This window comes from Vicia villosa, linkage group LG2 (assembly GCF_029867415.1).
Source record: "Vicia villosa cultivar HV-30 ecotype Madison, WI linkage group LG2, Vvil1.0, whole genome shotgun sequence".
NCBI classification, from domain to species: Eukaryota; Viridiplantae; Streptophyta; class Magnoliopsida; order Fabales; family Fabaceae; genus Vicia; species Vicia villosa.
In genome coordinates, this window is record NC_081181.1 from 158,871,961 (window position 1) to 158,889,349 (window position 17,389).

The 17,389-nt window shown below is 33.0% G+C and overlaps 2 protein-coding genes across 2 annotated transcripts; one reads left to right on the forward strand and one right to left on the reverse strand.

Moving 5' to 3' along the window:
- Positions 1-2,915: 2,915 nt before the first annotated feature.
- LOC131652714 (phosphoenolpyruvate/phosphate translocator 2, chloroplastic-like) lies at positions 2,916-6,670 on the forward strand. The gene is made up of 9 exons (XM_058922658.1): positions 2,916-3,352; positions 3,882-4,004; positions 4,167-4,319; positions 4,537-4,622; positions 4,972-5,056; positions 5,140-5,259; positions 5,363-5,440; positions 6,185-6,314; positions 6,423-6,670. Exons 1-9 carry the CDS (start codon positions 2,957-2,959, stop codon positions 6,497-6,499), a joined length of 1,248 nt encoding a protein of 415 aa, XP_058778641.1. The 5' UTR covers positions 2,916-2,956; the 3' UTR covers positions 6,500-6,670.
- A 207-nt stretch (positions 6,671-6,877) lies between these two features.
- On the reverse strand, positions 6,878-12,369 carry LOC131652715 (uncharacterized). The gene is made up of 6 exons (XM_058922659.1): positions 12,055-12,369; positions 10,356-10,701; positions 7,704-7,788; positions 7,531-7,617; positions 7,195-7,437; positions 6,878-7,068 (listed from the first exon to the last, which is right to left on the reverse strand). Exons 1-6 carry the CDS (start codon positions 12,213-12,215, stop codon positions 6,992-6,994), a joined length of 999 nt encoding a protein of 332 aa, XP_058778642.1. The 5' UTR covers positions 12,216-12,369; the 3' UTR covers positions 6,878-6,991.
- Positions 12,370-17,389: the final 5,020 nt, after the last annotated feature.

A 17,389-nucleotide genomic window follows, 5' to 3' on the forward strand; every position in this document is an offset into this window, starting at 1 on the left:
TGTTGATTCAAACCATAATAAAACATGAAAACCAAGATTAATATCTATATTGATTCATAACTAGTTCACAATACAAAGATTAAAAGAAATACATACTACTATGGTGAAATACTTCCAATCCCAACAAGAAAGGGGGTTTAGCCACTCATGGGAGCTTGATACAAAGAGAAGAATGAAGATGAACTTGCATCAATCATGATTTCCCAAAGATTGATGCGAACCCAACTCCAATTATTCAAGAAATACCTTCTCCTATGATTCCCTATATTTCTCCCTCTCCAATTTGGTATCTATTCTTCAAAATATCTAAAAATCTCTATTTATAGAAAACTGGAAACAACATACCGCGCTAAGCCCCAAATTTGGCGTTTAGCCCCAAATTCTGAAAAACACATTAAACCGCCTTACAAGGTCGCTAAGCGCGGATGCCACTGCCCAGACATGCTACAAAGGCGTAAGCCTCATTAGCAGCTTTTGCACTTGCTCCAAAATTGCATGTTGAAGCCATTTATTTAGCTTTTGATTACCAAAGCTCCTCCAATGCAAATAAACATACAAAATGAGTTTCAAATTATCAATCTACACTATATTTATGTGATAAAACTAAAAACCGATTATTTACACTAAAGTTGAGGTTTTGACGTGAAATTCCAATGAATCAAGCTAATAAGTGTCATTTTCTCATGCATAACACTTATCGGATACCTCCTTTGAGGTTTGGACCCGTCTACTATTTGGTAAGGACCATCGCAAACATACTTCTTCAGATGACCCTCTTGAATGAATCGTTCAATCTTCTTCTTCAGCTGATAGCAGTCCATTGTTGATGAACTTTTACCTTATGATATTTGCACCATATGTTTGGTCCAGGTCCCATAGTGTCATACTTGGAGGGTGATAGAGGTGGAATACTTCACTCCATATCTGTTCATACTGAATGTTCTATAATGTTAAGTTTTCTGTTACACTTGAAAGTTGTCATGTCTCTCACTAGAAAGGTGCAGTGACTTCTGCATTGATGTTGTGTGACGTATCATGAGTTTCAAATTATTTCTCTTTGGCGTCTCAAGCCTTCTTCTCTATAATGATCTCCTCACCCTTGATGTAACATTTGGCATGTGCCATGATTTCAACCATGGAAGTTACTAGCTTTTGGGTGAGGGATTCGTTAAAGTTCCCCACCCTCAATTCGTTTTGGAACTCTCCTATAAACATTTTTTGATTTAGTTGAACCACTTTAATGGTCGCATCGTTAAAATGGATGAGGTTTTCGCTCAAAGACTCTAATGACCCTTGACGGACGTTAAGCAGGCTAGTGGTGCACACCTTCATGTGTTTGGTCGCCAAGAACTAGTGGACTAACTTCCTTACCAACTTTTGATAACTAGTAACTGACAACCACAACAAGTTCATGTACGATCTTAATGTTGCATCCATGAATGTCCTAGAGAGGAAGTTTACACTTCAAGGATTTTCAGGCGCCTATGATGGACATCTATGGAGGTGACCTGCTCATGGGGGTCACTCCTTCCATCAAACTTTGTCAGTGCGGCAGGTTTGGAGCTTTTTGGTCCAGAGGACCTCCAAATTTTGTCAAAAAGAGGCTGGGATCTAGAATCTCCATCTCATCACTAGAGTGTATCTCTCGCTGTCGATGTTGGAGATTCATCACATTTTCATCCAAGGTTTGATTGTGGAGACACAAATCTTCCATAATTTCAATAATAATAGGTATAAAAGTTTATTGAATTTTTTTCTTTCATATCTTTTAGTTTATTTAAACTAACCACTTAAAAATACAGACTCTAATTATAAGGCACAAATCCTATAATTTTTTGGGTCTGGGAGGACGACCTATATGAACTAACTCATTTTCATTTTGACAACTCTAAATTCATATCACATAAAAATGCATGTCTTAAGTCATAGTGCTACAATTGCGTAGGCCTAGGCATGTGTAACTGCTTCAAATTTAATATTCTTAGTGATGTTACACATTATAAAATAGGTTCAAAATTATTGTCCATTTGTATTTATAAATTCTTCCAATCTATTATTTTATTCAACAATTTTTATATCAAATATCAACTGTTTTTGGGATGGTAATTTTTTTTTATAACATTATAATTTATACTACATCCAATTACACAATAATCCTTTCACAACATGCCCAAACAACTAGACAAATTCACTATCTTCTATTTTACCATGTTAAATTTTTCTCCAAAAATAATATTTGATTATTATTTTAAAATAGATTTTACTAAATCTTTAAATATAGATTTTTATAAAATTTATATAAGAAATAAGTTTGATATTGATTCAAATATTTATATAAATAATGTTTGATATTGATTCAAATATTTATATAAATAATGTCAGACCAAAAATAATATTTTATATAATAAAAAAATGTTATTGTTATAAATGAGAACAATTTTACAATTAATATAAATTTGAATAATAAATATTTATGGACTATTTTTTTCAAATATGTAAGAAGATTAAGAGACAAATACTATTATTATGAACGAGAACAACTTTACTGCCGATCTAACTTTACTGCAAGAAAAAACGAAACCATCCTAATTTATATATATATATATATATATATATATATATATATATATATATATATATATATATATATATATATATATATATATATATATATATATATATATATATATAACCACCTATTCATTATCATTTTTAAAAAAAAGAAAATTATTGAACAATTTAACTTTTCTTTCATTTAATTTTTATTATATTTTGGAAACAAAACACACTTACTCACTAGTTCTTAAGTAAATTTGAAAACAAAATTCTCCCACATCTATAGTTTGTTAACTCACCCAAAAAAATTCAATATTTATTACCACATTGAGTATAACCTATGAGAATGTAGAGTCTATTTGTTTACTTTATTTCCCCTTTCACAATTCATGCAACAACTATGTCTTCTTATTTTCTCTCTTCAAACCCAAAAATGCATACTTTCTCTATCTTACCTTCTCATTCAACCCTACAAATTTCAAACCACATAACCATATCCAAGTTTCACCCTCTTCAATTCCCTCATTCTCACCATTTCTCTTCTTCACCACTTAGGCTCACCATTGATGGATTTTCATGCCCATCTTCTTCTTTCTTTCAAACTCTTAGAAAGTCTTCACCTTTTCTCATTTCCACTCCAAAAATTCATTCTTTTAGAATCCTTGCTGCTTCTCTTCCAGAGAGACAAAGTCATGAACCAACTCAACCTTCTGGTGTTGTTCAGTCTTTACAACTTGGTTTCATGTTTGCTACTTGGTATCTCTTGAATATTTACTTCAACATTTACAACAAACAGGTTTTTTTTCTTTCAATTTTTTATTTTGAGTAAAAAGTTTTCATTTTTTTGCAGTTATTGGATTGGTTAGCAATGAATTGGATTATGGGTGAGAAGGGAGATGGACAAAATCAAAGGAACATTTGTGTTTTTAATGATAAAATTTTGAAATTTTCAAACATAGACTTACATACATAGTACATGAAAAGAATTCTGGGTTATGGTCATCACTATCTTACATGTTAGTTTTATCTCGATTCGATACTAAACTGAACTCAGTCGATTCGAGTTCCTAATGTGTATATTTTTTGGACATGAATCTCATAGAGTTATGATACACTATATTTTGGTTCATGTTATGAATTGTGAACTATTTTGAGGTTTGCATGTGATTTATCTTTGCTTAAAATTGTGGTTTTATTGTTAATGTATCTTTTGATTGATGATAAAATTTGATGCATGATTCAAAAATTGGTCTTTTGGTTCATGATTGAATGTTTGGTTTGATAACTATGATTTGTTCATCTATGCATTGGTGGTGTATTATTAGGTTCTAAAAGTCTATCCATTTCCAGCAACAGTTACAGCATTTCAATTGGGCTTTGCTTCACTGGTGATTAATTTGATCTGGATTTTGAATCTTCATCCAAGACCAAACATTAGAAGATCACAGGTAATTTTGATTTTCGATAAAAATTGACTAGTCCAATTCATGGTTTTCAACTGCGGTTATGGTTGAAGTTATGATGCAAACCTTTATACTGCGGTAAAATGTGGGAAAATGCTGGTGAAATTGCTTTTCTTACTGATTGATTGGTTTGTTTTTGTTTCAAAGTTTGCAGCAATTCTTCCACTGGTTGTGGCTCATACATTCGGAAACCTGTTGACCAACATTAGTCTTGGCAAGGTTTCTGTTTCATTCACTCACACCATCAAAGCTATGGAGCCTTTCTTCACTGTTGTTCTTTCATCTCTTCTCCTTGGTGAGGTAACGTCGAATTGAAGTCTTCGGTTTCTTATAAAACTGCTAAGTCCCTAAAAAATATACACTTTTTGTTCTAGTCCTTGTTTTCACTCTACAACCTCGAAAAATTACAAAATTGGATGCATTAAAAACATGCAATGCAATTTTGCAATTTGTAGGTGAGTCCTTATTTTGCGACTTTTGGTTTTCTGACATTAAGTTTTGATTCTTGAATGAACAGGTGCCGACTTTTTGGGTGGTTTCTTCTCTTCTACCAATAGTTGGTGGAGTGGCATTGGCTTCAATGACTGAAGTCTCTTTCAATTGGTAATCCATCAAACTAAAGCTTTTACATGCAAGAGGAACTTCGGAGACAATATTGAATAAGATCATGTTTAGATAAACAATTTAATTAAGCACTTATAGTAGGAAATCAAATTGTTTTCATATGATATGATTTGTTGGAAGCTTAAGATCTATGAAACAATGAAGCAGACGTGGACAGTAGAAACAACCCTGACATGTGAAAATTGATAATAATTTCAAAGAATAGAATAATTGAATGTAACCATATCATGCATCAGTTTTGGATAATAGACATGTCTTCAATCGAAATTGTTAGCACTACATAGGTTAAGATTGTTTCTAAAGTTTGACATGTTCTGTCTCAAAACAGGATTGGATTCAGCACTGCAATGGCATCCAACCTTACGAATCAATCGCGGAACGTTATGAGCAAAAAACTAATGGCTAATGAAGAGGTAACAAAATCACTTAATGAAACTGTTGCAATATATTCTGTTAAAAATATGACTTGTCATCAACCGAACCATGTGTTTGACAGGAAGCTTTGGACAATATCAATCTCTATTCAGTTATAACCATCATTTCCTTTTTCTTTTTGGTGCCATGTGCTATATTTTTGGAAGGTTTCAAGTTTACTCCTTCATACCTGAAATACGCGGTATGTAAACAAGTTATACACTTTTTAAATCGATTTTAAATAGGGTATTAGGGTTAAATATATTTTTAGTCTCGGTAAGATAATAATGTTACTTTCTTTATAGGCAAGCCAAGGATTGAATGTTAGAGAGTTATGCATAAGATCAGTTTTGGCTGCATTCTGCTTCCATGCATACCAGCAAGTAAGGCTTTTCAAATTTTGTTGTATGCTTTGACTGTGTGAATAAAGTGATTTTCTACTTGAAAGCAACTTTCAAGATCAAGTCAATAAACAATTTTTTGGAAGTTTTATTTTTTAAGATTGTCAATATTATGGGTTCTATAGTCTATTTTTGAGTATGTCATTGTTTGTTCATATGACATCTCCTGAAATTTGGTCCATAATTTAATTATCATAAAACTATAATCCAATCCTCTTTACACATACATATTTGTCATAATCCATTTAGTTGTCATGTGTTCGATCTAACGAAATAATCAAGCACTGAAATAGACACCAGACACGGCCCACAACCCTGTCACTTATATGTTGACAACATAACAATTTGAGAAAATAGAGTATAAACCATATGTAACATGAGACACCAGACACACTTTTAATCTAAAATTGTACTAATAGAGTGAAAATCATTGAGAAAATAGAGTATAACCATATGTATTGTACTAATAGAGTGAAAATCATTGAGAAAATAGAGTATAACCATATGTATTGTACTAATAGAGTGAAAATCATTGAGAAAATAGAGTATAACCATATGTATTGTACTAATAGAGTGAAAATCATTGAGAAAATAGAGTATAACCATATGTATCATCAGACACTCATTTAATCTAAAGTTGTACAAATAGAGTGAAAATCATTTTATTTATTAAGTATTGTAACATCAATAATTGGTGTTGAAGATAATGCATGCATTTGGTGACAGGTTTCATATGGGATATTAGAAAAAGTGTCCCCTGTGACACATTCAGTTGGAAATTGTGTGAAGCGTGTGGTTGTCATAGTCTCTTCTGTTATCTTCTTCCAAACTCCTGTCTCACCTATTAATGCACTAGGTATGTCTCTCTCTATTGTTTTCAAGTGGTGTACAAATTTTGTTGTCTTTGAAAATTTACACAAATTATTATTCATTTTATTTTCTGTGGTCCTAATTTTGGTTGCAGGAACTGCTATTGCACTTGTTGGTGTTTTCTTGTATTCAAGGGCAAAGAGGATTAAGCCTAAAACAAAAACAGCATAATTGCTTAGAATACTATAGGAGTATGTCTGTAACTAATTACTTAGAATACTAGTACAGTTATAAGATATCATCAAAACTTACCAAGGAATGTCCTCCCTTGAGTTTTTTTAAATTAAATTTTATTGGTTTTTTCTTGTATAGATATTTATATATGCTTCTCCATGCAAAGTTTCAATTTTTAATCTCTACCATCTTATCCATTTATCTCTATTTTTTAACAGACCCACTCATGACTAAAGGGTAAGATTCAAAATGGCCAGAATATACACACACACTGAACAATGTAATAAACTACAAAGAAACTCAATAACAGCTGAAGAGACTAAATCATTAGGAATACTAACTGAAATAGTAAGAAAGACACCATCAAGGGTAGAATGTTACAAATTCTTTCCGCTCATTGAGATATGGCATATAAAAATACCAAAATTTTGAAGATACACCTTTCATTTTGAGGTTGGTAAAAATTAAGTCAGAAATATAAAACCACAACTAAAGGTTCACTTGAAATGCTTTGTCGGCACAAAATGCTACAATGATTGGACCAGCCAAATCACCAGCAGCACATCCTGAAAAAAGAAGAAAAAAAACAATGTTTTGTGTTAGTGAGTCAAATTATTAAGATTCAACCTAACACAATTCCAGCACAAAGATAGAAGTAATAATTTGTTTGCATGTGTTGTTTACAATCTTACCAATCCACTGGCCAAGTGAGGGACGGACAAGGGTAGCACCGATTCCTGCACCTATGGATGCAAAAACTAAAGATGAACTACATCTTATTGAAGTAAGGGCAACTTTCTGTCCAAGAATTCGAACTTGCTCGGTTGTATCGACATCACTATCTTCATCATTGGACCTGAAAATGGACCTAAAGAATCGATACAAGTCAATGCCTACTTGGACAACCCAAGATGCTGCAACTCCTAGCATGTGCCCTGTGCATAATGAAACATATAGTTGGTACAATATAGTTTATGTTAAATGGTAATCTCAAAAAATACACAGGTGATTTATGGAAATTTATTGACCTCTGAATGTTGTTCTGCTCACAGAAAAGAAGTAAACATGGGTAGGCAAGTTCCTTGCAGCCTTGCGAGTAGCTGATTTAGGAACATCTGTTGAAAAAAAAATGCGACAAATGAGTGCTTGTAAGATCACTTGAAATATAGATGAAATTGTTAGTAGAATTCGAAGCACGTACCTTTGAGAAGCTTGGATGCCATTCGCAGTGAAACATAATGAACAGAAATTCTTTCTAAAATCCTTCTAGTGGTCACAACACTTGTCTGTCATAACATCCAAGATACATTTAACTGGGTGAGTTTCTAACACATAAACATATTATGAATAGGATGAAAATGCCAAGACAAATTCAGTTAAACTTGTTCTAACTGGGTGAGTTTCTAACACATAAACATATTATGAATAGGATGAAAATGCCAAGACAAATTCAGTTAAACTTGTTCTAACTTGTGTGTTTTAGTGCTTAATGTACTTTCTGGGTTTTCAAGTTTTTGAGAATAGAAATTAGTCACTTTTTGCTTAAATATTTGTTTTTATGAGAACGAAGCATTTTCATATCAGTTCAAGCTAGATATCATTCACATAGAAAACATAGGCCTTCACATTCTCATAATTCAAATAAAACTTCACTACCTCAACCATCTCCTTTATGATGATTTCTACTACAATAATAATGCCTCTGGAATTTTTTCATGTAAGATCATTTGGTGCCATTGGAGATGGTATAAAAGATGATACAGAATCATTTAAGATGGCATGGGACACTGTCTGGCAAAATGAATCACAAGTTAATGTTATTCTCAATCCTCAAGGCTTCTCCTTCCTCGTTCAGTCTACTATCTTCACCAGTCCTTGTCAAGATGACTTAGTACTCAAGGTCATAAAAATGCAATACTTACTCAATACGAATTTTCTGTGGCCATGCAGTTTGTCCAACAAAGTCTTAGCTGTTAGGTCTTGGCAGTACCTCAATCCAGCAGCTGAGAGTTAGCTAGACTAACTGCATAGGTGATGGATTTTCTACGGCCATGCAGCCCTTCCAGCAAAACCTCAACTATTGAACCTGAGTTGTAGCCCAATCCAATGACTGATGCCTGGACCAATTGCACACGTCCGTCAAGCGATCTATTACTAGCTAATTAGCTGATGGAATTTTATGGTAAGATCAATTAGGTGGATGGCACTGTTATGCCACCTGATGGACCAGAATCTTAGCCAAAGAACAGCAGTAGGAGACAGTAGCTGGTTTTTTACAGAATCAATGGAATGTCACTAGAAGGAAGTGGTTTAATAGATGGAAAAAGACAAAAATGGCGGCACCTTCCTTGTAAGCCTCACAAGGTAGAGATGATTTATAATTGTAAAATTTTCATACTAAGTTAAAATCTCAATAATAAATGCCACAGGGATTAAATGGAGCAGCCCAATTGTAAGTTTTAAAGACCTTAAATTTCTTCTATCTTCGCATCTTCTACTACTGAAATTGCATAATGATTAAGTATAATTATGTATACAAAATTATGCATGATGCAGGCCATAAGATTTTTTATGAGTTCCATTCCAACTTGATTGTGCAAGGACTAAAGGTGAAGAACAGTCCTCAGTTCCATATCAGATGAAGGCTGCAATAATGTCCATATAGATTCATTTTACATTACAGCTCCAAAACTAAGTCCCAACACTGATGGAATTCACTTAGAAAATGTCAATGATGTGATAATATATAATTCTGTGATTTCTAATGGTTAGTTGTTATAAGTAGCTAAGCAGAGCTCTTGTAATACTTCAATTATCACTTTTCCGTTTCTTCCATACATGTAAGTTCAGATTCAGTTAGTTTTCTTTGATCGTAATGTACTCTATCAACTACTTGCATACATATTAGACCATCCTGGATAACTCACAAGGTACCCAATCTTTCACGTAGTACAAGCGATATTTCCCAAAATTAATAAACCATGAAAACTTAGAAAAGCCATCAACAACTTGAAAACAAGTAACTGTAAGCATAATTTTGTGAGGGTTTTCCTCGTGCAACAACACCTCATTGCAAGTATTCAGTTATATATTCAAAATTACAAAACCAAGATTTAAAATAAAGGAGAGGTAATGAAACAAGACAAGCTTTTTCTTGCTCAATTACATTCATCTAAAGTGTGCAACAGAAACCAACAGTTGGTATAACCTAGAAAGTCATGCAGCAACTGAAGTCCTATCATAGTTCACTCATAATGTATTAATTTCCACAACACGAGAGGCAGTTTTCAAACTAAACACGGACAGTCCATACCCTCTAGACTCAATTTGGATGAACTTTTATACCAAAATGTGACACCCACGCTAATAATTTGTTAATCTATATCTAGTGAACTTGGCGAATTTCAACTATTATTACTGTTTGTAAAGTTCTTACTCATATATTTTCTCAAATGATATTCTTCCTTGAGACCTTTTATGCAAAACAATTTGGCTCAGCTTCTCCTTGGAACAAGAAGTTAACCTAAAAAATATTTGGACAGATATACACACCATACAAATAGGTAGAGATTCGAGTAATGTTAACCTACATCAAGTATATGAAGTGAAACTCTATGAGACAAAAACAAGAGCATAAAACAACAACAAAAGCAATCTACCTCAATTAACATGTTTACTTTCAAAGACAGATAATTTACAAAGAGTTTAGTTTTTGCACAATACAAGCTACATGCAGCAGCTCGAAATTATTTTTACTGATATCAAACAAGTCACACACGGCAATTTCATAAATTGTGAATAATGCAAGAGATAAGCATTACTAAAAGTTAAAACAAGAATACGAAAATCTCACCTCGCGGATGATTTGTTTTACCGACTTTTTGAAGGGAACGACCAGATCAATATGGCGTTCTTGATCTGCCCCTGTAAGTTCCTCCAGAAAGTCCTCATCATCATCATCTTCCATTTCCGCACGCGGTTCCAAAAGAGGCAAATAGTGCATCAAGAACGACCTTATTGAAGTCATTCCGAGTGACCTCAATTCGAAAGCAGAGAATAGAGGTTTAGGTTGGACATTGTACGTTTTTGTACTGAATCTTTCAACGTCATAATTGTAAATCTTTTCAGAAGCACTTTGTATGTTAGAAATAAAATCTTCAGATAATGTTGCGCCAGCATCAGAATATGCCACTGGTGACCTGAAATTAAAGAGGTGTGATTGCTAAATGTATTAAGTACCAAGGATGTCAAACCAAAGTAGGGCATATATGCTTAAAATACAATGATAAATTACACTTGAGTGCAAGTGCAACAACTTTAAAACCCTGTCTTTAACAACTTGGCTGTTTCAGAAATACATAACTTTAAGCCTAACCCCTTTGAAGATTTAAAGGTTCTAGAGAAGTTAAAATTTAGTGAAATCTGAGACAGCAGTGTCATATTCGGTTATTTTCTTCATCAAAAATCACCAATAGGATAACCTAAGTCTCTATTTTCTGTGATATACACATAGAATCATGGTTTATTCAACCCTTTTTTCTTAGAAAATCATCCACACGTTACAAACTGTCCAATAATATTGTTTATCCAATCTGAAAAAGAAAAAGAAAAAAACTCAATGCATCATGGTAACCTTCATGCATTAGAAGCACACCGACCATTCATCTAAGTATGCAAACCAAGCAAAATGGCAAAATCCATGTCATCAAAGTTTGAAAATGGCAAAGTTAAAAAAGTAGAATCTCCTAAAGTGTAAACTGTTGAGCAATAATACATTCAATCTTTCAAATGCTTATTCAGTTATACCAAAGTTAGAAAACTAGAATTTCTAGAGTAACACTTTTATGACACCGTAATTTTGACAAAATCTACACTTAAATTTCCAAGATACCGCACATTTCCACCACGAAAACCTCAAGTTTTCAAACACACACTTAAGCTTCAAAAAATCACACTCACATTGCCACCACCGTGATTATGTCAAACTCACAGTTAATCCAAACATGAAGTTATACTTGGTGTATGTTTGGTTCTACGGATTTTGAGTGAATTGATTTTGTAAAATTGATTCTAATTAAACATGACTTGAATATGAAGTGATTTATGTTTGGATAATTTCATGTAAAATTAAGTTGAACAGTAGTAAAAATCAGTCTAAACTCGAAAGCTACAAATTCTAGCTTCAAGTTGAATCAATTTTGGAAGCAGAATCAATTCTACTTTAGCAGAACCAAACACCTCAAAATCATTTCAAAATCAATTCTACACCGATTTTGGCTATTCCAAAAGCTAAACCAAACATAAACTTATACCAACCAAAACCCTACTACTCCAATGACTATAATCTACATCTCAACCATAATTTCTACTTCAATTCAATCACTTCTTACCTTTACCTATCAACCAATCATAACAAAACACTACAAACAAACAGCTCTACTGCAAGGCAACCAGAAATTACAATCTCAGTCTATTCATCTTCCCCAAATCATCAAACACCAAATAACCTAAACTGAGAAAAGAAAAGAGGGTAAAAACAAAATCATACATACCCAAAGAAATTCCTTGAAGCAAAAGTAGTTCCTGCAGCAAAAGAAGCAGCTGAAGCAGCAGCAGCAGAAGCAGAAAAAGAGGAAGAAGATTGAAAAGCGTGTGATGCAGCAGAGTTGTGATTCTTCCTCCATAGATCTGCAAGTATAGCTATTCCCGCCATTGTTTCTAGGGTTTAGGGTTTTCGTCTGTATCGTATTATACAAGAAAGTGAAGCAGATGATAGCTTCAATTTGTATTGAATTTGAAGAAGATGAATGAATCAGTGTTGTTGTTCACGTTTCCATGGTACTGTTACTTTCTAGTAAATGTGAATGGTAATGATAGGGTTATAATTTTATAATGTTATATAAAGAAAAAATAAAACAAATCAAATTGTTTGAAAATTATTTTACTAATCTAATTAGAATTATGATTCAAAATTCTATATATAAAATATTTGTAAAGCTAATTTTTTTTATTACATAAAGCGAATAATATTAGTAGAGCATAAGCGAATCAGAAAATATCAATTAAATTGATAATTTAAACTAAACTAAATTGGAAAAAATTGATTGTTTCTTATTGGATTCTAAAACCAAACTAAACTAATGAAAATTGATGTAGTTTGGTCCAGTTCTCGATTTTAGATTTTAGAAATCGTCAAACCGATTATCCAACCAATTACTATAATTACACTTTAAATCTTTTATTTCACACATTATTAAGTTCAAATTTTGTATTAGTCTAACAATTTTTTATCTTTATTTATGTTTCTTTCATTTTAGTTAAACTTGTATCTAGAATCAAACTCTAAAACATTTGTTGGTGAAATTATTTTATGATTCAATGGAAATCATATCATTATTTTATACGGATTAAGAATAACTTATAATTTGTTTAAAAAACTAGAACATAAAATAAATTATATAAAATATATTATTTTAAAAAAATAAAGCATAAATACACTGAAAAACGTGATAATGAAAAGAGTACACTTATGAATATAATATAATATTTAAAAAAACATTGTAAATCGATCAATCAAACGAAACTAAATTGAACCAAACTGATTGCTTTGGTTCGATTTCATTTTTAAAAAATACTAAAAATCGAACCAAAGCAAACCGATAGAAAGATCATCGACTCGAATATTTTTTATCAAAAATCGGTTCAAAGCGAATCGAAATTTGTGTACAATATTTTGCTACAACTTAAATATCAATTTTATTTTTTCATGAAAAAATTTCATCTAATTAAATGTCTTTTTGTTTTTTCAATGAAAATATCTTTTAATAGTTTTGAAAAATTAAGAACACGTTAGGAAAAATTAAGAACACATTAAGAACATAATTTGAGATCTAGAAACTCATACTCTTACAGGTTATTCGTTGGTTTTAGCAGGCTTTTTCTTGTTTAGTGCATTTGCCTGGTAGTAATGCCTAGGCTTAATCTAGACTTTAGGTTTAAAGAAGTTTTGTCTTGGATAATTATTGACATTAGCTTCTGAATCCTTCAAATTTTTTGGTCCATAGGTCATTTGTTTTGGTTTCTTCATAACCTTTTACTTGAAGTTCATTGGTCCTTGATCCCTCAAAACTTTTTACTTTTGAACTTTAGCTTATAATCTGTTATGAACCTTTGCTTGTTGATTTGTAAGAACTGACTTCTCCAAAACCCTTGACCTTGAGGTCTCAGGTGCAGATTTGTTCAGATCTTTTAACTCAATAATTTTAGGTTTTAACTGAGTCAAACTCTAACCCTTATCAGTAGCAGTCATAAAATAAGATTTGAGCATTGCTTGAAGAAGACGAATCTGAGGGTTTCTTCAAAAGCTAGACATTGGAGCATTCTCCATTATAACCAAGATCTTCTCCTTTGCTCTTACTCACTTTAGTAATTTTAGTTCTCTCAAGAGATGTTGTGATAAAGCTTTGAAGAGCTATCTCATGCTCATTTAATATTTTATCATAAGCTTTATCTAAGAGAGCCTTATGATCTTTTTTAAGAAATCCAAATTTGTCTTGAGACATTTTTAATTCTTCTTTCAAAAGATCATGATCTCTCTTTAAGATTTTCATGTGCAAATTACACACTCTTGGTCTTTTGATACCACCGGCTGCTGACATAATGTTTTTTTTATACGCAATAGAATTCTCATTCAAAAGAGTACAAGGGGTACTCACCCATATACAAACTACCCTTAAACTTTAAAGAAGTCCAAAGGGTGTTTGTTCTAAAAGAAAAAACTACAAGGAACATTGGATTTGAAACCCATAATATTCCCCTGTCAAGAAAGCAATTTGACCTTGTCAACAATGTAGCCAACGCTAACACCTTTTGCCTTGAAGATGATTGCATTCATGCCCCGCACATTGCAAACCATATCAACAAAATCTTCTTCGGGCAAACTTTGTCAACTAATAATTCCCAAAATCGCAGTAAATGTTCCAAGTATCCTGTGAATTTACATATTATATTCTAATCCACGATAAAATTCTACTCCACGCCATCCTTATTAAAGGGCACCACACCATTAAATGATCCAAGGTTTCAATATGGCCGAAACAAAACACGCAAACTTTGTCACTATCGTTAGAAATAATACCCCTTCTAACTAAATGATCTCTAGTTGACATCCTATCTATAATGCAATGCCAACCGAAAACAAGAAACTTAGTTGGAACCAAAGTATCTCATAAGCAAGACATTGCCTTCAATTTACTATCTACAAGCAAGATATAATTGCAACTATTATTGAAAACGATATAACCCAAACGTACTGTGTAAACTCCAGCCGTATCTTGGAACCATTTAAATAAATCCCCAACGCCTACATTAATATCCACTCCTATCAGAATGTTGTCTAATTCAATCAATTGTGTTAACGCCGTGCCCGTTGCAAACCGTATCTCCGTGCTTAAATTTCAACACCATGAAAACGGCCTAACAGCTCTCATTTCTGCCACCGTCGCATTTTGATCAGCGGCGATATCGAACATGTTCGGATAAGCTTCCGCAAAAGAGACTCCTCTCATTCATTTAGTTTTCCAAAAACATATCCTACTACCATCTCCCAGTCTTGCTACCACCCCATCTAGGAACCAACTTGACTTAAAATTATCTGAGATTTGAGGAACCACGTCTCTCCACCATAAAGAAGACTGACCCGCAGTTCTGAAAACCCTACCTGGCAACACACTCTTTTCCAAACTACCGTAATGAAATTCCAGCAAAGGCCTCCAAATCGACTCGCTATCCTCCATAAATTTCCACCTCTATTTTTCTAACAAAGCTTCATTGAAGGGGACTTTACGCATCTGATACCCAACTCGCCATCCTCGTTAAATTGAATGTTGATGGTAGTTCCTTTGATAACCTAGGTTGCTCTGACTATGGTGGCTTAATTCAGGATTCTAACGGCAAATGGTTGATCGGCTTTGCTAGAAGCATGGTGCTACAACAAATATTTATGTTGAACTTCAAGTAATTTTTTATGGTCTTGAGACAGCTTGGAATAATGGATTTCGTCATGTTATGTGTGAATCTGAGAGCAAATTTTTGAGGACAAAATGCAACCATTTCATCCTTATGTATTGGTTATAAACAACATTAAGAATTTTTTTAATTATTCTTGAACTTTATCTTTTAATCATTATTTGAGGAAAGGTAATAGTTGTGCCGATTGACTAGCTAAATTGAATAATTTAAAAATCTTTGAGTCAATGTCTCACTCTGCGTTAGCAACACTATCGAAATTTTTTTTTTAGAATTTTTAAATTAAAATTGGATAATTCAAAAATCTCTTGGAGTCAATGTCTCACTCCAGGTTAGTGACGCTACGGAAACTTTTCTTTATTTCTTACTGCTTGTTTATATCCTTTTGATAATAAAAAAACACTCGTAATTTTTTAAAGAAACTCTCAACAAGTGATTTAGAAAAAGTGTTGCTACGTGCTAACACCTATTGATGTGTTTTTTAAACTAAAAAGCGCCGATTAAATCAGTAAGCTTAAAAGTATTTCAAATATATACACACTTAATTAAGTAAGCCAAAGAGTATGAAGAATTGGAGTTTTGAACTATTCTATTAAATTTAATGAGAAAATTGAAAATCGACTCTCAAATCAAAAAAGGTACACACAATTCCCATGTTATTTTATTCTTTACATAACGTTAAGATTGATATTTCATATTTCAGTTATTATAGGTGCTCAGATTGAGCAATACTGTCATCAACCTCGGAAAAATTACTAAACGTCAGATGTTTTAAATATCTTCATCCAGTCAAAACAATGATTGATTTTGTATTATAATAATAGAAGTTCAACAACTGCAGTTCATGCATAATACAAGCAAACAACACTTGTATGTTGTCAATGAAATCAATATAAGAAAGTCACATTTGTTCGCTGCTTCCTTTAACAAAAAAACTATGATGCAGCTCAATCAGAAAACGATGGATGCAACATTTCATAGTTGGCTTAAACAATTTCTAGTCTGGCTGTGTAGAAGATATAAACTAAACCTTTACCAAAATAATAAACATAAAACCATCAACATATTTGTTACTAAGTCCTTCACCTATCAGGCAACCATTAACATATTTGTTACTAGGTTCTTCTTCACCTATCAGACTTTTACTTAGCTTCTCAAAATATACATTTGCCATTAATTCCACTACCAGATCCTATATCTTGCAAATGTCCATGTGCCAATGTCTTTCAAAATACTGATAGCGGACCAAAATTACCTTAACATATCGTTAAAGTAGAAATAGCCAAAATTCTAATTTGCACTTCGATATATAGAAGATTCATCATGACCTATCATTCCTTCTTCTTCAGGAATCATCCCTTCCTCCAATTCTCCATTGTAAGGATGAGAACCACCATTTCTTCCAACACCTGAAGATCCTCCCCACCCTTTCTGAGGACTACTGTTGGTCCGACCACCGCCAGGAGGGGATCGTGAACTTTTTCCCTTGTCCTGTCTATAAGGACTATGACTGCGGCTTCTCTCCCGGTTAAAGCTCTTGTTGCGATCACTGCCTCCTCCATTGCGTTCCATCATTGCTTGATGAAAGCTGACTCCCGGGGTATATTGAGATGCTGCAGATGCTGTAGCTTTGACGGGACTGCGGCTGCGCTCCCGAGTTTTGAAGCGATCACTCCAGCTAGATCCCCTATCGGGGCTTCGGTCTCGTTCATTCCTATGCCACAGGACAATACATAGTTGGTGACTGTCACTTAAAAACATGCATAAAAATCCACAGATCTGTAAAAACTTATCATTATCTTTCAGTAAAGAAAAGAAAATGAAACTAACAAATATTTAAGCTAACCTCTGTGAGTCATA